General features: G+C 43.0%; 2 protein-coding genes and 4 non-coding genes across 8 annotated transcripts; 5 read left to right on the top strand and 1 right to left on the bottom strand.

Moving 5' to 3' along the window:
* On the bottom strand, positions 1-7,602 carry LOC117145880 (multidrug resistance-associated protein 4). Its single transcript, XM_033311704.1, has 8 exons — positions 7,405-7,602; positions 5,034-5,267; positions 4,792-4,923; positions 4,554-4,738; positions 2,663-4,488; positions 1,717-2,599; positions 955-1,651; positions 1-890 (listed from the first exon to the last, which is right to left on the bottom strand). The coding sequence occupies exons 2-8, from the start codon at positions 5,216-5,218 to the stop codon at positions 587-589; spliced, it is 4,212 nt and encodes a 1,403-aa protein (XP_033167595.1). The 5' UTR covers positions 5,219-5,267; positions 7,405-7,602; the 3' UTR covers positions 1-586.
* A 5,044-nt stretch (positions 7,603-12,646) lies between these two features.
* Positions 12,647-20,108, top strand: LOC117144030 (extended synaptotagmin-2-B). Of its 3 annotated transcripts, XM_033308991.1 has the most exons (11): positions 12,647-12,776; positions 13,306-13,386; positions 14,881-15,364; positions 15,420-15,971; positions 16,031-16,201; positions 16,796-16,893; positions 17,910-17,958; positions 18,019-18,195; positions 18,264-18,695; positions 19,039-19,542; positions 19,814-20,108. In XM_033308991.1, the coding sequence occupies exons 2-11, from the start codon at positions 13,382-13,384 to the stop codon at positions 19,901-19,903; spliced, it is 2,562 nt and encodes an 853-aa protein (XP_033164882.1). In that variant the 5' UTR covers positions 12,647-12,776; positions 13,306-13,381; the 3' UTR covers positions 19,904-20,108. The 3 variants fall into 3 exon arrangements, with proteins under 3 accessions (XP_033164882.1, XP_033164883.1, XP_033164881.1); XM_033308992.1 differs by lacking the exon at positions 13,306-13,386; XM_033308990.1 differs by lacking the exons at positions 12,647-12,776; positions 13,306-13,386; positions 16,796-16,893 and adding an exon at positions 16,438-16,523 and having other exon boundaries at positions 19,814-20,107.
* On the top strand, positions 18,882-18,953 carry Trnad-guc. The gene has a single exon. It is a non-coding gene; the product is annotated as a tRNA-Asp (tRNA).
* LOC117146129 lies at positions 19,668-19,774 on the top strand. The gene has a single exon (XR_004459747.1). It is a non-coding gene; the product is annotated as a U6 spliceosomal RNA (small nuclear RNA).
* A 164-nt stretch (positions 20,109-20,272) lies between the features above and the next one.
* On the top strand, positions 20,273-20,379 carry LOC117146130. The gene has a single exon (XR_004459748.1). It is a non-coding gene; the product is annotated as a U6 spliceosomal RNA (small nuclear RNA).
* A 438-nt stretch (positions 20,380-20,817) lies between these two features.
* LOC117146131 lies at positions 20,818-20,924 on the top strand. The gene has a single exon (XR_004459749.1). It is a non-coding gene; the product is annotated as a U6 spliceosomal RNA (small nuclear RNA).
* The last annotated feature ends 86 nt before the right edge of the window (positions 20,925-21,010 follow it).

Here is a 21,010-nt window from a genome sequence, read left to right on the forward strand (position 1 = left end):
TTATGTTAAATGTACAATTTTATTACCAATTTGTGTGAAACTTATTTATATTTTAATAAACTCGACGAATATTTATTAAATTTCTATCTACAATATTTCGGTTGTATGAATATTTACTTGCAGTAATGTACACAATATATATACAGTATATATATTTGATGGTCTAACTAGTGAGTAGATTGACCCACTGATCCTTTGAGGACCTCGGTGTTTCAGTTCTAGTCCGGAACCAGAATGTAAGTAGCTTTGTCATGTTGTAAGTAAACATCCGATGCACAGGCGGTCTACAATAAGTTGGTGGACAAATATTACAATGTAGTCCCAGGTGGAGATTACATCTAAGTACAATACGTATAAGGCAGTACACATTCTAGACTTTTGGTTAACAAACTTAACTAAACTAAGGAAATGAAACATTAATAACATAAATACGTGTATGTGCACAAAAAAATCATTTTGGTACGGCTTTTGTTTTGGACAGGACTCCTCTTCCATTGGGAGCCCAAGAGTTGTAACCTTGAGCCATGATAAGCACCAGATTTGGTTAAATGCGATTTCCGATGGATATTTTTTGGGCCACCGTTTCTCACTCCTGGCTCTCATCCTCATCGCGATCTCGCTCGTCCCGCTCCCTCTGCATCCTTTTGTGGCTGTCACTGGCCGTCTTCTTCAGTGCTTCCGCTTCCCCGCCTGTGGCCTCTACCATTTGCCGGAGATGTCCCTGTGACTTCTTCAGCAGCAAGTACGGCACATCGAATTCCACGGCGACACCAGCATCCATAACTATAATCCGATCCGAATCCATGACTGTGTGCAATCGATGGGCAACGGTGAGCACTGTGCACTGCTTGAACTTGATGCGTATGGTGCGCTGGATCAGGGCATCGGTTCTGCGAGAATAGATGGGTTAGAAGTTAGTTCTGGAGAAATACGAACTTTCGTTCTAGGACTCACTGTGGATCCACATTGGCCGTGGCCTCATCCAGTACCAGCACCTTGTTGTTTCGCAGAATCGCCCTTGCCAGACAGAGTAACTGACGTTGGCCCACGCTGAAATTGCCACCCCTCTCCGTGACCATGTAGTCCAGGCCGGGAATAGCTCCTCTCAGCTCCACATCCTCCAAAGCGCTCCACAGCTCGGCGTCGGTATACCGCTCAAAAGGGTCAAGATTGTAGCGGATGGTGGCCGAAAACAGTACCGGATCCTGTGGTATAATCGAGATGCGGGTGCGCAGAATTTCCAAAGAAATCGTTCCCGTCTCTATGCCATCGATGAAAATCTCTCCCTCGATATGAGCCAGTCGGAAAAGAGCTCCAATTAGCGAGGATTTCCCGGCTCCTGTACGTCCTACAATGCCAACCTTCCAGCCCGCCTCGATGGTGAGATTCAGGTTCCTAAGCACCGGCGATCCGTTTGGATCATAACGACAGCTCATATTGCGGAACTCCACCTGACCACGGGTGGGCCACTGCTGAGGTGGCGTTTTCTCGCTCAGCGCCGGCTCCTGCTCCAGTTCGGTGTATTGCAGGACGCGCTCCACGCTGGTCATTTGCTGCAGGGACTCGGCCACTTGTCGCACTCCATATTGCACCATTCCGGTTAGGATCATGGCCTGGGCAATGGCCAAGCCTACGTTGCCGCTATAAGTGGCTAAAAGTGGAAAATATACCAATCAGTATTGTTCTATTTGATAACTCATTTCTAATAGAACTCACTTTCACTGGAGATAATGAAGCTGAAGGTGACAGAGGTAAGGAAGACGCAACTGACACAGTCCAGCCACAAGCCTAAAGTCGTATTCACTGCCATGGTCAGCTGCCACACGCTACTGTGCACATCCTGCAGCAAATCAAACTCCTTGGCCACCACATCTTGCAACTGGCGGGATCGAATGATGGCCAGACCCGTAAGCGAAGCACTGAGATGAGAGAACACCGGACTGCGGCAGATGCCCTCCAATCGCTTGAGATCCTGCGAAGGCCTCAGGTACAACTTCAAGATGAGTACATCCACAACGGCCACCACCAACATGGCGGCCACCAAAACCGGATTCAGTATACCAATCACAATTAGAATTCCAAACATCACCAGAGCGATCTGTATAAAATCCATCATGGCCCGCGGCAGCAGCTCATCAATGGCGCCCATATCCTTGGAGAAGCGATTCAGAATCCTTCCAGACGGAGTGGTATCAAAGAATCTCATGGTGGCGTGCAGGATGCAGGCAAACATGCGATCGTGCAGCACCTTAGAGGCGTGCATGCATATCTTGAAGAACAGGAAGCCACGGAACGTGGTCATGATCACCACGGCGATGATCAGAGCACCGTATATGTACATGCACTCGAAGGTGGTGAAGCTGGTGTCCTCTCCCTGCGACCTCTGATGCTCCTGCTGTGTCCAGATGTTGGCAAAGAAATCGGAACTGCTGCACACCACCTGGGACATCACCATCACAAAGACCATGAAGCTGAAGCTCAGAAGAGTGCTGCCCGCATGGAAGTACTCGTACCAAACGCGTGGGGAAATGCCGCCAGATGCTTGGGCCTCGGCCAGAGCATCCTCATCGACATTATCATCCAATTGGGTACTGTCCAGCTGAAACGGAAAATTGTTTACATAAATAAGTGCACATAAGATGTAGGGACTTTGTTAACCCACCGACTTGCTGCCGTGCACCGAGCTGCTCTGTTTTCTCAACTGCTGGTACCCATCTTTTACACCGTCGATGAAAGGTATGTCCTCGTCGTCACTCTCCAGTGAATTGACACTTAGCGGGGATGTTTGATTGCGACTGTTTTCTTCCTCCTCCTCCTTGGGTCGCTCAAGGAGCCTGGCGAAGTCTAAATCACTGTTGATCAGCTCCTGGTACGTGCCTTGCCTCAAAATTCTTCCTTGGTCGACAATCACAATAACGTCGGCCTCGGACAGGAAGTGCACCTGGTGGGTCACGAGAATGCGAGTCGCCTTCAGCTGAGCCAGTCGTCCTCTGGGTCCAATCACCTCATCGAAGAGATGCCTGCCTACGTGCGCATCAACAGCACTTAGCGGATCGTCCATCAAGTAAATCTGGGCGGGCTTATAGACAGCTCGGGCCAAGCTGATGCGTGCTCTTTGGCCTCCGGAAAGGGATGCCCCGCGCTCACCCACGAGAGTTTTGTCTCCGTTTGGCAGCTGTTGGAAATCCGTGCTGAGGGCACAACACCGTGTTACCTCCTGGTAACGCTTCCTATCAAACTCCTCACCGAAAAGGATGTTGTTTCGCACCGATCCAGTAAATAACCATGGTTCCTGGGCTGCATAGGAGAGGTCACCCTGGATAAAAACGCCTCCATCGATAACGGGCAGTTCACCCAGGAGTAACTGGAGGATGGAACTCTTTCCGGCACCCACCGGTCCAATCACTGCGCACAGTTGGCCCTTCTCGATCTGCAGATTAATGCCTTGGAGCGTTCTCTGTGGCTTCTCAGTATCCCAGCTGGCATTAATGTCCTTGATGGTCACTGCTCTGGAGTCTCCCCCTTCCTGATCTCGCTTATGGGTGAGTCCTTGAGTGCGCTCCTCACGTCCCTCGAGCATAAGGAAGTCCTGAATCCGACGCAAAGAAACCAAAGCTTCCGCTCCAAAGCTGACAGCCAGTGGATACCAAATGGCAGCCACCAGTTGCAGGATGTTGTAGTAACTGGCTGCTGAGAACACAAAGTCTGCGGTTATGGTTTGGCCCATCAAAGCAGCCGCTGCCAGGGTGATGTACAACGTGGATCGCTCTGTGAACACCATGGTGCTGAGGTAGAATCCACGCAGGTAAGATGCATATCGGATCTGCTTGATCTCGCTGCGCCGAGCTTCGGCCACCACCGCCTGGAACGGTTTCTCCCAGGCGTACATCTTGATAACCTGAATGCCCTGCACCAGCTCGTTCATGATGCCCACTCTCGCGTCCGTTCGCTCCGCGATTCTCATCCGCAGCACAGAGGTTACCTTACTCAAGGCCGTCTGCACGGGCACCGTTTTCAGCAGCAGTCCAACTACTCCCACAATTGCTGGGATGCCAATGTTCAGCCAAATCAGGTAGCACGTGAGCACCGCCTGCAATGGCATAATCCAGATCCAGTGCATGAATATGAAGCCATAGTCCAGACGATTCACGTCATTCGAGAGAAGGTTGATTAGGTAGCCAGCTGGCGTCTGACCAGCCGTTTTCATCGAGAGCCGCAGGGTTTTCCGGTAGATCAGCGAGCAGCAGGCTATTCGCATCCTTGCGCCCATCAGCCGCTGGCGGAGATCGACGTGGTGCAGCAGGAAGCAGCAAAAAAGCGTCGAGAGAACCAGGACTGCGCCCAGACTGTACATATCGTTCCACATGTACTCGACGGTCTGATCCATGATGCTTCGCACAGCGGTTGCATTGTGGTCTACTTCCTCCACTGGAGGCTGAATCGGCTCCCTCAGTTGACCCGCTTTGTCCAGTGAATTGGGGGAAAGTGCTGAAATATGCATGATTCATATGTATACTTTAATCAAGAATGATAATCCTTTGTTTAAAGCTCACCATCCCCTGGAGATCCGCTAGAGCCGGCGACAGCCTGACTCAGCACATAGTTTTGAATTGCCCGTGCAGTTCGATTCAGGGAATCTGGTATTGAAATATCATTCACATCGATATTTCTTAACTGCGCAACAGGAGTTTTTTGAAACTGAATCAACAGCTGCGCAAGAACAGCTGGAATCAAGGTCCTAGAAACAGATTAATTATTACATGATGGAGTTAAATTAAACCTCCAACTCACTTGATCACTATGTAGATTAAGCAAATGAGGCCATTGATGATCGTGGGTCCCAGGAAGCAGCGGAACAGTGCGTTTCTGAGATGCGGCTTCTGGTTCTTGCGGTGAGATCGCTCCAGCTCCTTAAACCATTGACTAAAATATTGATCATAATTAACAAATGTTTAAAAGCTTTGCTTTGTAGCAAGTCACTCTTCCTTAGTGTTTGTTGTCAGTTGGACAGGATGTTAAATCTCAGTACTTACTCCTCCAAACGGTCGCCCAACTGCTCAGATCGATCTTCCTTCAGACTTTGTGTCAGATCATCCGTATTTAGGCCTCTGCGGGATCCTCGATATAGTAAGGGTATCGCCCAAGCAAATATTAGTTGTGAAATAATATTTGCATGTTGTCGCGGATTTTTCCGCGTTGGCTTTGCACTGCTATCCATGCTATCATATGGATGGATAGCTCTCGTCTAGATCAGAAACTCCGTCTGCCTGCAATCGCAAACAAGCCACAACTAAGCTCATGTTAAATAATCAAAGGCTTAAAGATAAAAGGAGTGATTCAACTATACTCGCCAATAACAATGGTAATATAACATGTTTTAATTAAGTGTAGGAAGTGGTTTACAATTTAATTTAGAAATTTATTAAAAATTTAAAAAAAAAATCTATATATAATGTCTGACTTTCAAATAACCAATGTATACTGTATTCGCCCGCATTCACATGTCTTTATCATGTTTGTATGTCGTATTAAACTAGTTGATTACTCGAAGACTAGTCTAGGAAGAGCTACTTTCTTATCAGCAAAGACCTTGACCAATAAAGAGTAGTCTATTTCATGCATAAAAGCAAAAGTACTACTGTCTATATAACTATATCTTACTAACTACTATATGAAAATATGTAACTGGAGGAAGAACACATACGTTCCTGATATTTTCAATAGACGACCATAAACTATAGTCTTCTCGTGTCTGATAAGGTCTACGTGTGACTAGAAACGAAGTTACTTTTTAAATGGTTAGTTGGTTTCAGTAGACAACCCCCTATTAAGATACATTTTATGAACTAACTGCGATTCTATGAAGAATCCCAGGATGCGTGGATTGAACTTTGCTCAGCATAGACTTGACGAGGGTCAGTCACACGATATCGGTCGTTAGCTTAATGTCTATGATTGCTATTTGCTTTGTCTGTAACTGATAGCAGGCGACACGGGGAGCGTAAATCAAAACGCATTTGGAGCCCCCCACTCGACACTCATCTTCGTATGACAATAATCATAATGTTTATTAATTGGCAAGCAAAAGTCCAGAGACCTTCCCAGATAAGCTACACCGGTGTTTGGACACGTATTTTATTTTATAACCACGAATGTTTTGTATCGAGGCTATAAGCCAGGCGAAATTATTTTGACCTACTTGCAACAAACGGAAATTTCACTTTTCAAATTATAACTTTTCGATTAAACTTCACATGGTTGCACTTGTAGTGGAGTTGTTGTTCGGGAAATTTTCATGCTGCTCAGTTGCTCATTGTGAAATAGCATTAAAGCACTTAAAAAGTTGAGTTCCAACGCCCTTTAAATGCCGCTCCCCTTTTCGAATTAATAGATTTAAATTGTCTGGGCGCAGACATTTAATAAAATGTGACGACGCCAATGAATTTACGTAAATAGATAGACAAAATGTGCTGTATATCTTCCCATTTCGATTAAAGCAATTACAACTACTTAAACCCAATGTTTTCGGCTTTTCAAAGTTCATCCACTATAGCAGATTTTCATATCAGCTAGAAAAGACGGTCACTTTTATCAGCCCCGTTATCTTTACTGTGGGTTAGAATTAAGTATTGTAATTATTTCAGAGACATGCGGCATTTTAATGCTGTTTCAATTGTTTAGAACGAGTTTTGTAAGCAACAACTGTGACAACCAATTCAGCGTTTTAGGTTTCATAAATATTTCCAACGAAATCTAATTTATGAACGCGCTAACAAAACACAGACAGGCGCATAACGAACAGATTGTAAACCAGTGATTAATTTATTTTTACCGGTATCGGCAAGTCTGTTACAGTGAAACATCGAATGGTGGGACTCAGTAATTATGATTTCAGTCTACAGCGGGGCGGAAAAACATCTATTAGGCATATTTGTTTACTGAGCTTTTTAATGGCATTGAAATTTATCTAATCAATTGGAATATAATTCTTTTTAAATAACATATCATGTTATTGAAGTCCCACTGTATGTATCTACATGTGTATATATGTACGAGCACTGGGCCAATCGGTAAGCGACCTCACGGGCAAACAAGTGGTTGTTTGGTGAAAAACCGGCATTCCAATCGCTTTTAGTGCCGCTTTGCACATTGGAAAGAATTCCGCAATGGTAGGAACTAATTTTAATAACGGTTTATGACGTAAATGCAGAGGAGAATTACAGCAAACGCAGACATAACAGCACATTGAGCACCCAGGCGACCATCGAAAACAAAGAGCCAAAAGCGCACACAATCATGCAAATCGTCTGTACATGTACATACATACGACACTTATTACGCGAATGTACTGACTTCCAAATATATCAATTAACCGTTAGATTTAATCGCTCGAATGACACTTACTTGTGCTATCAGAGCATTAATTGGTTCACACTACTGTGCTCTATTGTTATTATTGTACCACTCGAATTGGTCGCAACGGAGCAGCACGTGCAGAAATAGTACGAACACAAGCGCAAAACGCCGACTCACGCACACTCGCACACACGGACCAACGAATGCGCAACCGTATGCGCCAAACACGACCTCCTTCTTCAACAGTTCGGAACCGAATGAAATACAAAACAAACAAGCTTAAGGCTACAGTCAATAGAGATGGTCAGCTTTCGATAACGAACGCAACAAGTTCCCCGTGATTTTCAAGTAGCTTACAACGCAAGTTAGCTGGAGCCTCAGAGCCTGATCTCAAAATGTTCCTGATGTTATTATTCTACATTAATAGTCATTGTGACAATGTGATTTTAATTTTATAAATTTTACATTTAATCTTACAATTAAAAGTAAAAAACAATTATGTACATCTTCAATACCACCATTTCGTATATTTATTTTTTCCAATGGGACAAAATTTCTCATATTTTGTCTCCTCCAATTTTACGAAATTTTACGCGGTCTTGTTTTCCTCTCTTTTTGGTGAGAGAGCAAAAGCTTCTTAAATGTAAAAAAACATTAAAGCTTTCAACATGAAATGTATAATGATGTAAAATAAAAATATGTGAGCAAATCATTTGATTCTGAATATATTTGATTTGATTGAATATAATTTAAACATGAAACATTATGTAATGGTAACCTAAATATTTCATGAAATTATGTGTATACTTATAAATTATATACATATATAATGCAAATGGAAACACTTAAACAATTGTTAATCAATACAGCTGCACAGCATTTTATATCCTTAAGTACACCCCACACCACCCCCTGTCAATTTGTGTAAACACGCACCGCAACAGTTGTTCTATTTTGGCGCCAAAAATAGCTGAGAACGTAAACAACAAAGCTCGCTCTTTCACTCAATTGCGCTCTTGGAAATCTTGTTACAGGATGTAGGTCAACCACTGCGTATGAGTGATATTGCGAAGGCAATAGAATTTCGCTTTCAGTTACCGCACTTTCAGTTGTGCGACTCGCGTACAACGGGACACTCAGCACGGCTAACGTGAAAAGTCCAACGGATGGTTTTTCCAAAGCCTGCGGAGAAAATTCGCGCGCGACTTTTCCGAATCAATACAGAAACTTGAGTGCCGGGCAGCAAAAAAAAACGCAATAAAAGAAAGGAAACATTACTACAAAGGGGCCGCACAATTGAATTTTATTTTTGGTAACCCATTGACATTGTTTGCAAAAAGGACCAGTGACTGTCAAACTGGGCAAAGCCTTAGTGTAAAATGGGACCACTGTAAATGTCCTTTGACAACTATGAACTCTTTAAATTTCTTGTCGTTCAAGTGAAGAAAGTTAAACATAAATAAACCGTCTTAAGGTAAGGACAAGTTTTAAAATCATTCACCGTCATTTGCAAAATTTAAGTTTTGCTAGCTTATGTTTTTTTTTGGTGTGTAACATTAAAAATGCAAGAGTCCTAAGTGGCGACTGCCCCAAGTTCACCTGCGAAAAGGTTTGGCTCTTATCGCTACTCTAGAGACACTCCCATTGGTTTCATTCAACTTGGAGCATGTAAATTACACATACGCAGCGTTGTCCCAGGCAAAGTTTCACACAAAAAAAAAAAAAAAACAAGTATAAAACGCAGTGTGTCAAGTGACAGAAAGAGCTGTCAGAGAAGAAGGGTTGACTTTGGTAGGCATTTGAAATATTTATGAAAGCCAGCGCGTTTCCATGAAGCCTTCAACTGTTTTTTTTTTGCTGCTCCACTGTTGTTGCTGTTGTTTATCCTTTATTTTTTCGGTGGCAGGCTTTCGCACTCGACATCAAGGGTAATTAAAATGTGGACACATTAAGGCGTCTCCGGTCCTGTGGTTGTGGTTAGTCACAAACAAACTGACACCCAGATATCCTTGCAGCTGGTGACGACGAGTCAGGCGAGGGAAAAAGTTTAGGATTTGCGTTTGGGCTAAGTTGTTCCCCCAAAGTGGAACGCTTTATATGCACTGGGGAATGGAACTGGGTGAAATTCCCTCGGAATTCTCCTGCCCGTATAATTAAACAAATATTTTAATTAGACAGCTAGATTAAAACTCCATGCTCAGACTAAATGGGTGATGATGTGTGATACACATACCCGCAGGAAGTAGTTTGAAGTGCAAGGATAGTTGGACTTTCACTATGAGATTAAAGTATTCCTACTGAACAATACAATCGCACTATAAATCGTTCGAAACACTTCGTTTTATGAGCCATGAATTGCAAATCCTTAAACGGAAGTTGTATATTCGAAACTAGTTTCCCACTGTTGGTTTTTCCTCAAACAATCCTTGACATTGTATCCTTTGAACCGACCGAGCCGCATTAATAATCGGCCGCCTTTTCGGTTGCCATTGTTTTTTCTTTTTATTGCCGCAATCAACGATTTCCGTGCGTGTTGCTTCACTTTGGTATTGGAGGCGAGGACTGTCGGCATTTCGGGCCACAAAAAATAGAAACAAACTTGTGTATAATTCATAGGGCAAAAGGCATTCACTGACATCGTACTTAGTTAGACACCCAGTTGTGGTCAGTCCGGCGACCGATATTAAAGCCCAATAATGGATTCGGATTACGGAGCATGCCTCGAATGGAGGATAATTTAATGGTCGTAGTCTGGTTGGCGAAACTTTCATTTGCAGTCGCCTGTTTGCCCGGCTCCCATGTCAGTTATTTTATATGTTTCCCCGAGGCCGCTTTACGTTAACATCATCTGCATATAACAACTTGGCTAAAGGTCTCTTTTTGGCTAACCAACACGTAGTCAAAAGGAAAAAGTTTGACATGCCTGGCGAGAAAGGAACGCTTTAAGAAGGATCCACCCCCAAACATTTACCTGGGCCATGAAAATGGCTAAAACGTGTTCGCCCGAGTTCCACACGAGTGATTAGAATGTTTACTCGAAATCTTTGAAAAAGCACTGCATAAAATTCAACAATGTTGAAGCAAGTTTAAATTGCTTGTTTTCTGATTGAAAATTGCCAGCTGTGGAGCCTTGAATCAGCATTGGCTGTAATTCGATTCTGACCTCCTTTAATGTTGCCCTTAAATGTATCCAAGAGACTTGTCTGCAATCAATGTTGCTTCCGATGCACTAATACAATTAGAGTTTATTTATGAAAAATAAATTATGAGCATAACATGTTTTTTAGCAATTATGACAGTGCTTTGTAAGATTTAATACTGTTTTATATGCAAAAAAATGTCGTTGATCATACAATAAATATCTGTAATAAAATCCCAAATGTTTGTTTAATATTTTCACTGTGTCTGCTTGACCTGCTGCACATCATCAAAGTTACCTTCGGTGGACCAGGTCTCCCAGGTTTCCGACTGGCGGCGCTCCATAAATCAAAGGCGATGTGACGCAATTTTCTTGCAAACTCAGAACAGTACAAAAAGTAGAATATTCCCCAATTTGTTTACATTGTTCGTTCAATAAAGTCAAGGCGTCGACATCGTGCGACCTCGATTACCGCCCGGGAATTGTCTCAGTTTAGTTTTGAATTAAGTTTTATGGCACGTTGACGGGGCGAAAGTTTTACTGCCACGCCCCCATTCCCGAAAGTGGGTTCAAAGTTGAAAAACCTCGAAGGAACTCACATGAGTTAGAGGCAAATCAGAGAATGCCGAATAAAATATTTAGGGGCAATTAAATGGGAGGCACGTGTGTGTGTGTGTGTGTGAATGTTACTTCATTTAAAAAGGATGCAGGATGAGAGTGTGTGCTGTGTATTCTCGAAATTTCCCTCAGGCTTCATTGTGTCATTAATCGGGAATATGAGAATACGTATGTTTGTTTCACCGGAAAGGAGCAACTAACATCCGCTTGATTAATACACAGAGCATAAAAATGACAACTAAAAGGTATTCAATATACAAGAAAAAACCAAAACATATAAAATAATAAAAATGTTTAAGCAAATGAATATATTATGTGAATATCATTTATAAATGTTGTGCATAAAACATCAATAGCATATTTTTAGATCCTTTACATCATATAATGCGACCCTGGGCTATTTTAATCACAGAAAATTGGCGGAATTTCGCGTATATATTTTTTTTCTTTGTGTGCGGACGCGTGGACCCACAGCCGACATCCGCTGGCTCCATTTGCCTGCCAGCTGCCTTCGTCCTTCGGCAGAGTTCTTCTGCTCTGCTGCATGTCCTGCAGCCAGACAATGTGTGCATCGGTGTGGGTGAGTGTTGAAGGCCATGTTCAAGTGCCGGACACACTTTGTTTGCTTTTGATTTGCGTTTTTTCGTGCTGCAGCACCAAGAACTCAATTCGCTCACGCCCATTGTTTACCTTTCGATTTCACAGCGATGCATTAAAAATGCATATGCCATGATTATTACACATACGCCATGTGTTACGCAGTCATTTGATATTTATGAAAAACAGAGCGGGCGGCAAGCAAACAAAGCAAAAAAATGCCGCTTAATCCTTATTCATGGCTGCTCACTTCCACGGGTTTATTACGCCCGTGTGCGTCATCCGGCAGTGGCTCTCAAACTGTTTTGCTAATTACCCAACAACACAGCCTAGATTGTATCTCATTTGCAAGTGAGTCGGGCAGCAAAGAATAACCAGGCGACTAACAACAACAATTACCACTTGACCCAGGACGAAGGACAATCAGACCAATTACACTGGTCAACCAAAGAGTGAAAAAGCGATCAGCAAACACAAATCATTGCATAAAACTGAGTTAAGTTAGTTAAGTTAAGCTACTTACATATGTCAATAGATCATTTTTAACATTGGTATTCATACTACTTTCTATAACTTGTAAAACTAAAATTTAAAAATTTTCTAGCATAAATCATAATAAATCATTCCACTACTTGCCAATCGAATTACGCATGCAGCTTAAGTTATCTTTGATTGCACTAAGCTGCTCATTAATATTCAGATTAATATTCGCACAAAGAGGTCCTTTTGTGTGCGCAACCTTGCTGTGCAGTGCCGTCCGTCCAGGACCCAGCGACTGGAACCATGAACCATGGCGCCAAGGATCCCGCAGTGCTTCTGCTGCTTCTGTTGGCTGCTGCGGCAATGTAGCTTCCACTCAAATAGGCGAGCTTTGACTCAATGGCCCCCAAGTCGAGAGATTCTTCTAGTGGCTGGGGCGGCGAGAATTGAATTCAATTCAATTTAGTTCCGAAACGCCGCTCACAATGAAAAGACGCTGAACTCGCTCCGTTTATTACAGCATTTCGAAAGAAAATATACTGAAGTGAAGTAATCAGGTTTATTACGAATTCGTTCCGTCCTCTCGGTGCGTATAATCAGTGTATTTCCCCGTTTTTGTACAGTGTGTAATCGAAATCCGTTTGTGTTTTTTGAAAAACTCATTTGTTTACTGCGAAATATAGAACTTGATAAAAATATACAAAAAACATTCGCGGCGCCCTGAGCGATATATTCGCCCCTCAATATATATGCAAATACGTATTTAGTTGGCTTTCCGTTCGGTGTGGTTTTTGTGTGTGTGAATATTTAATGAAAGGAATTTTAGCTTCGACCAGCTATCTAAATATGTACAAAGAAATGCATAATTTTCAAATAATTGCAAAGGCTAAAATGTAGTGTTTACGTTATGAAAATCAAGTACAGAATGTAGAATGCAAAGAGAAAGATTTTTATTTATAGAAAAGCCAAAATCGGAAGCTTTTGATATGAAATATAATAAAATGCAAACGCACAGTGTTTAAAAACCCACAAACTCGAATTAAATCTATTTAAATTTATGCATGAAACCATCTTGATGGCTGCACATTTAATTGATAACGAAATCTTCATTTCAGATGCACACAAAGTTTTTCCAAACCGAAAAATCATAAAAAACCAAACACAACAACAAGTGAGAGCACAAGCCAAACGATGAGGTGATGCCACAATTAATTTATTTATTTATTATTTATTTAAGCACATTTACACATTTACACGACACAAGCGACATACTCACTCGCTACTCACTCAAGTATTCCAAACATTCACAAGCCACGACTACGTCATCGCCAAGAAACCTGAAGAGCAACCAAAAAACAAAGAAAAAATAATAAAAAAAATAATAATAAAACCGTGCTCGGTTCAAGTTCTTGGCAATGGGAAGTAGTCTCTCCATGATTTTTGAAGGCAGACAAGCTTTGGCCGCCAGTCTAGAACTAAGTCCCTCTCTCGTCTCGAATTCGGGTTTCGGTTCTCACTCTTCGCTCCACATATATTTTGGATTTTGGATTTTGGGGGCAGGAGGCTGCCTGGTGGCTATTCAACAGGTGCCCATCAGCTTAGAACGAGATGTAACAATTCCCCAGCAGTTAAAGTTGAATTAGCAAAGCTCGTAACCGGAGAGGATGTTCCTCCCCACTTTTCGGAGCAGGAAAATCCAACCACCCATTTGGCCACTCCAAGTATGCAGCTTAGTGAACATTTTCTGGGCGCCTTTGTTGTTAGCAGCTAACAAAGCGTTAAAAAGCGTGAAATGCTGAGGTTGTAAATCTCTTGAAAAGTTTGGTTTCGTACGATTACTCAAGTCAAGGTTGCACATGAAAATTGTATGACCTGCTAAAAGAAAATTACGGCTATATTATAATGAGTCCCCAAAGCCACCGCATGAAAAAGAATGAAAGGTAAACAATGAGATATATTCTGGGAAATTTGAATAAAGTCAACAGCTGCTGCTAAGCGTTGAATAATTAAGGCGGACGCGAAAATAAAAGAAAAGTTTGGGGCAAAACGTGAAACGCACTCGGAAAACTGTGGAAAGTTTAGGACAGAATATAATATCAAGAGTTATTTACTTACTAACAAAGAAACTATTAAATGCTTTCAAATTAATTTCGGTTAAAAAATGGGACAAATACACAGCATACCATAAAAAACGAAAGGAAATAAGTTTGCTTTTCCAAAGTTTAAATGGGTAACTCGATACCTTTAGACTTTCCTTTGTGATAAGCAAACTTGCCAACAAAGTTGGTCTTCCCTCGTCAGAAATGAAAGCTATTTTGTGTATCCACTCAACAGGTAACGCGGTGGGTGGTGGAGCACCATCAGAAAAGTCGTAAAACTGTGTCAATTTACCCCACCCACACGGCGTATGAGCAATGCGAGACTCGATTAAAGAAGTGAAAAATTAAGCTAAGTAAACAAACGAAGTGTTCATAAACGTTTTGCATACTATACCTATGAATCGCGGAGCGTCGGTGAGGCATTTCAAGATCACATTTCTAGCTAATAGCACAATATAGTATGACATCATCGCCATCGTGAGCATTGAGTTCGATGCCGGCATCTTAGCCGGCAAACGCTAATGAGTCAGCTTTACTATCGGAAATATCTGGTCAAGATGCTCATGAATGTGTGCACTTGAATTCTTGCAGCGATAACAGTCCATCGGTGCCCCTGGCGGAGTTCACCATCCCACCCGATCCCACGGAGACCGAATCCTTTGTGCCCCTGGCGGAGGCCAAAAAAATGAACGAATCCCCAGTGGTAACGCCCACCACGCCCACCGGCAATGGCACGCCGCCCACGCAGACGACAAATGGAAACTCGACTGTGGCCACAAAATCCGTGAGCGACGATAACAGCATTTTCTCCGTGTTCTACACGCTGGGCAAGAAGGTGGCCATCGTGGGCTCCATTTATCTGGTGGGTTACATGGGCTGGTCGGTGGCCTGGTTGATAGCGCCGGTCATCCTCTCGGTGGCACGCGACCAGTTGGCCAAGACGTCGGAGAAGAAGCGCGACATTGCCAAGGCCTCGGCTCTGGCGTCCGAGAAGGACGTAATCCTGGCCAGAATCGACGAGCTGCCCGCCTGGGTCTACTTTCCCGATGTGGAGCGCTGCGAGTGGCTGAATAAGGTAAGTGGGATTTGCCAAGTAAATGGTTTTAGTTACCTTATGAATCCTTTTCCAGATCTTGAAGCAAGTGTGGCCCAATGCCAATCACTTTGCACGCACCTTGGTGAAGGAAACCATCGAACCCAATGTGGCCTTAGCTCTGGCCAACTACAAGATGAATGGCTTCCGGTTCGATCGCATTATTCTGGGCACCATTCCACCGCGGATCGGAGGTGTGAAGATCTACGATAAGAACGTGGATCGCAACGAGATCATCATGGATCTGGATCTGTTTTATGCCAGCGATTGCGACATCAATTTCTATTTGGGTGGTATGAAGGGTGGCATCAAGGATTTTCAGATCCATGGTTGGGTGCGAGTGGTGATGAAGCCACTGATACGATCGATGCCCCTGGTGGGTGGGCTGCAGATCTTCTTCCTGAACAATCCGAATATCGATTTCAATTTGGTGGGAGTGATTGATTTTATGGACATGCCGGGTCTGAGCGACTTGCTGCGCAGGATCATCGTGGAGCAGATTGGCAATGTGATGGTGTTGCCAAACAAGCTGCCCATTTCACTCAGCGAAGAGGTTTCGGCGGTGGCCCTCAAGATGCCCGAACCAGAGGTGGGTCCACAAAGCATATTAATATCAATCTTTTTGAATATACGGATGGATTTTTTCAGGGCATCCTGCGCATTCACGTGGTCGAGGCCAAGGACCTGATGAAGAAGGACATCAGTGTGCTGGGCAAAGGCAAGTCGGATCCCTATGCCATCATCAATGTGGGCGCCCAGGAGTTCAAGACCCAGATCATTGACAACAATGTGAATCCCAAGTGGGACTACTGGTGTGAGGTACGTATGCCTTGGCTGATTCTTGCGGGGATTCCCCCGGAGGATGCCCTGCGCTTCTTGCCTTGCTTTTTGTAGTCTGCCGATGTTGTCGATTGATTGCTGCATGATACAATCCAACACAAAAAACCACCGATTTATTGCATAATAGTTCGTTGTTTTGCCCTTCTGTTATTTTCCATTTTGATTTTTCATTCCTTTATCACCACTCGATTACTTTGTTTGGCGCCTGAACGCAGGCCACTGTTTTTATTGAAATGGGTCAATTTGTCGAGATTCAATTGAAGGACTCGGACGATTCCAAGAAAGACGAGAACCTGGGCAGGTAAGCAATAATATCATTTCACTTTTTATGAGTTCACACACCACCCACACACTCCGCCCAAAATCCTCCTTGAAAATCCCGAGTGAGTAATCCTCGTTTTTGCATGAATGAAGTGCCTCGCCTGAAACTGAGGACAATTGACTGACTATATATCCTTGAGTTTCGTTTCGTTCCGTTTCGCTTTGCTCTATGGATTAAGTACTCTATTTGCCTACTTTCTCTACTTTCTCTGCCACCGCAGGAAACACACTCACACACTTTCGTTTTTCTAGGCGTGTATTTTTACCACCATTGGTCACTATATTGGGTTTTCTTTGTGGGACTATGATCAGACTATGCCAGGTGTACAGAGCGATGATGTATTGGGCAGGTTGTATTGCCGCATGAAACTGCATTTGTTTGTTCTATCTTCGTTTTTTTTTTTTGTATCTCTTGATTTTCATTTATCTTCTGAATACGTTTACTAACAAGCACCAACAAAAAAAAGAACACACAGCGAAGTGATGAGAAATTGGCCAATTGAAGTGGTTTTCCTGACCCCAATAGTTTGATTAAACAAATAGCATTTGACTTGTGTTTACTTATTGTTTCGAGCACATAACCTAGTGTTTAAATTGTGTTAACAATCAATTAGTTTGATTCGCATTTTAGTATCATTCGAATTGTAGTTACCATTTGAGTTTATTTATTATGCTGAAGTAAAAATTTGATTTATAAGAAAATCTCAACACTTTCGCCATACCGACCTAACATGACTCGATTCCAAACTAATCTGCATGCCCTTTTGACACCTGTTCTTGAACCACAAGCAAAAGCTGGAGCACTTTGAACCACAGACACACAATGATTGAAACCAGAACCACCGGCATGCCAATGACAATTTTCTGTACAAGTAGCTAGATTCGATCCTGTAAATAACCCACCCACATTTGGACCGTAGTTTGTGTAGACTTTGCGCTGGAACTAACCATTAATAATGCGAAATGTCTTTTAACTTGCTTTTGGTGGTTCGAACGATGAATGGAGCAGGCTGTGGTCGAGGTCTCGCAGCATGCCATACTCGTGCTCAGACTTTTTGACTGGGACCGCACTAGTGATGACGAGTCGCTCGGCAGGTTAGGCAACCATCTATTTGATTGATTGATCGATTAATTGATTGAACACCAACGAACTCACCCACAAGAACATACAAGAAAAACGGACACACAAAACTTGCCCCAATAACTTACCCCAACAAGAACTCCAAACGAGATGCCCTCAAACAGCTTGAATTTCAAGGGCACCTGTTGAGAAGTTGTCATTTTCTTTTTTCTTGTTATTTTCTTTTTCTTGATTTTAAATCATACTTGCCGTGAACTAATTAAACTTTTTAACTAACCAAATTAGAGCCAGCATCGATATTGCCAGCGTGATCAAGAAAGGCGTTGTGGATAGTGTAAGTAATTAGAACTCTCTCATTTACAAGTATCAAAATAATATGTTTTATTATATATAGTGGCTCACCTTGGAAGATGCCAAGCATGGACTTCTGCACGTCCGCCTGCAATGGTACAAACTCACCGCCGATCCCAATGATCTGCAGCAGATCTTGCTGGAAACGCAACTCCTACGCGTGACCAGCATGAGTTCGGCGGTACTCAGTGTATTCATCGATTCGGCCCGGCATTTGAAGGTGGGTTTGATTACAAATTAATCAATAAATAAGTCATATATCAATTTGAATTAAATATCCACTCCCAGCAAGCTCGATCCAGCTCCAAGCCCGATCCCTACCTGGTGTGCAGCGTGAACAAACAGAAACAGCAGACTGCCATGATAATGCGAGATGATTCTCCCGTTTGGGAGCAGGGCTTCACCTTCCTGGTCAGCAATCCGGACAACGAGAGTCTGAACATCAAGATCTACGACCAGAAGACAGGAAACGACATTGGCCAATATACCTACACCCTCAGCACGCTGCTCAAGCAATTCAATATGGAGGTCATACAGCAGCCATTCCAACTCCAGAAGTCTGGACCGGAATCGAAGCTCTATATGTCGCTGTCGCTGCGCATTTTAAAGCCCGGCGAGATTGACAAGGAATCGGATGCCTTGGAGCAAGTGGCGGCCCTCACACGCAGCAGCTCCGTGAAAACACCAGATGTCGCTGCAGTTTCTCCTCCAGCATTTAAGGTGGGTTCAGTCTTCCACAGCTCAACGATAAACTTGCAGAATGGCGTAGAATCTGTATATAGAGAATAGCAAACCCCAATCTAATCTTATGAGAAGTAACTACGATAGGTGCTTTCAGAACAAAACAGAAACTGACTACGACTACACCTCCTATAAGAATTAGTTTTTGCTCCATCGTTTTCAACGTCCTCGATAGTATAGTGGTTAGTATCCCCGCCTGTCACGCGGGAGACCGGGGTTCAATTCCCCGTCGGGGAGAATCAGAGATTCTTTTTTTTTGCTTTTTACTTTGTTATATAAACAATTTTGGTTTTAATTGAATAAAAATTGTCCTTTCTTTTAGGAATCTCAGGCATCCAGCAAGCGTTTGTCCGCCGAATCGCCCATCAGTGAAGAAGATCCTGTGGCGGCTACTAAAATCTCCCCGGCCATGTCGGCCTCCACCTCCAGCGAAAAGCCCATCAGCGAGCTGGCCACCTCTGTGCTGACCCACCGCTTTCCCGACTCCACCTCCTCACCCGGCGAACATGGCCTTGGACGGATGCAGTTGTCGATCCGCTACAGCGCCCAGCGTCAAAAACTAGACGTGACCATACACAAAATCCAGAAGATACCACTTCGCGATCCCAGCAACATACCCGATCCGTATGTTAAGCTGTACCTGCTGCCTGGACGCACCAAGGAGTCGAAACGCAAGACGAGCGTGATCAAGGACAACTGCAACCCCGTGTACGATGCATCCTTTGAGTACCTGATTTCCATTGCCGAACTCAGGCAGACGGAACTGGAGGTGACGGTGTGCACACAAAAGGGATTCCTATCCGGCGGTAGTCCCATCATTGGCATGGTAGGTACCCGAAAGCAACCCCTTATATGCAGACACCGCGCGTACGTCCTTCGTATCCTTGTGATTCCCAAGTACTTATTTTGCAAGAGTATCGTATAAATAGGAAAGATATCCGGATGAACTTCGTTCTTGCTTCGGCAGAACATATACTAAAATTGGAACGATACAGAGAAGATTAGCATGGCCCCTGCGCAAGGATGACACGCAAAATCGTGAAGCGTTCCACATTTTTTTGCCACATCTACAATCGTTTTATGTCCTCTTCTTTCAGCTGAAAATTCCTCTGGATGATGCCGAGATAACCACACAAACTGGCTTGAATTCTTGGTTCGACTTGCAGCCTGAAATACGGCACGAGTAGGAAAAGCTGAGTCAAATGCCGAATGCAGAGTCTCATTACAGCACAATCAACTCAAGAAAAACTCGACACTTTTTTACCAATTGCACTTAAATATCCTTTTTTATTCGTTATGTAAACTTTTTTTGGGTCCCTAACCAAAACGAAACCAAACTCTCTTAGTCGTGCCTCTATATTTAAAACTATCAATTTATTATAGTCAATAAATCGAACTGTGTTTTCAACAAACATACAATAAGGCACTTTGACTCTAAAGGACATTTTGGAAATCTTACGCAGAGGGTTCTCAAGACCATTCGCCAATTCTTATAATTCTCAACTGCCCTTTCCTGATATTGTTCATTTATATAGGTACGTTTTCATCCCTACTTCGTTCTTGCTTCGGCAGAACATATACTAAAATTGGAACGATACAGAGAAGATTAGCATGGCCCCTGCGCAAGGATGACACGCAAAATCGTGAAGCGTTCCACATTTTTTTGTTTACCTTTGATTGCTTTACTTTACTACTCAAATTCAAAAACATCAAACTTTCTGTCAATGAAGTATATTTATTTATATCTATTTACACCAAAGAATTCCTTAAGTGCGAAAAGTTTTTCATTAAGGCCTTTAAGGCCTTTTTAAAAAGAAGATTTAAAAAATACACAAAATAATCTACAAAATTTTAAATATCTAGGTGGATAAGATTCATTTCATACGTTTTATAACTTATGCCCTTAAGTATTTTTTGACCACAGTGTTGCAATTCTACATTAATTTTACACGGTAGAATGAAACGCCACCTACTCAGCCAAAAGGCGAAAATGTTAGCTCGCCAAGCCCAGAGGGCGTCAGTGCTCCTCTACTTATTATAATTCTCAACTTCTTTTTTCGGCGGTTGTTCGTATATATAGACCCATTTTCAATTGAACATCGTTCTTGCTTCGGCAGAACATATACTAAAATTGGAACGATACAGAGAAGATTAGCATGGCCCCTGCGCAAGGATGACACGCAAAATCGTGAAGCGTTCCACATTTTTTTGCCTACCTGGAGCCGGTAGTTGGTCAATAAAATAAAAATATGTTCCGTTTTTCTGCTTTCGCCTGTATTTATTATTTTTCATCA

The sequence above is a fragment of the Drosophila mauritiana genome, chromosome 3R (assembly GCF_004382145.1).
Source record: "Drosophila mauritiana strain mau12 chromosome 3R, ASM438214v1, whole genome shotgun sequence".
In the NCBI taxonomy this organism is placed as follows: Eukaryota; Metazoa; Arthropoda; class Insecta; order Diptera; family Drosophilidae; genus Drosophila; species Drosophila mauritiana.

Bases quoted from the DNA above. Each gene is read 5' to 3' on its own strand.
- LOC117145880 (XM_033311704.1), bottom strand. From the start codon at position 5,218: ATGGATAGCAGTGCAAAGCCAACGCGGAAAAATCCGCGACAACATGCA. The intron at 4,739-4,791 runs GTGAGTTGGAGG...ATCTGTTTCTAG, and splicing joins TTAATCTACATAGTGATCAA to GACCTTGATTCCAGCTGTTC. The intron at 4,489-4,553 runs GTGAGCTTTAAA...TGCATATTTCAG, and splicing joins TAGCGGATCTCCAGGGGATG to CACTTTCCCCCAATTCACTG.
- LOC117144030 (XM_033308991.1), top strand. The intron at 18,696-19,038 runs GTGGGTTCAGTC...CCTTTCTTTTAG, and splicing joins TTTCTCCTCCAGCATTTAAG to GAATCTCAGGCATCCAGCAA. The intron at 19,543-19,813 runs GTAGGTACCCGA...CTCTTCTTTCAG, and splicing joins GTAGTCCCATCATTGGCATG to CTGAAAATTCCTCTGGATGA.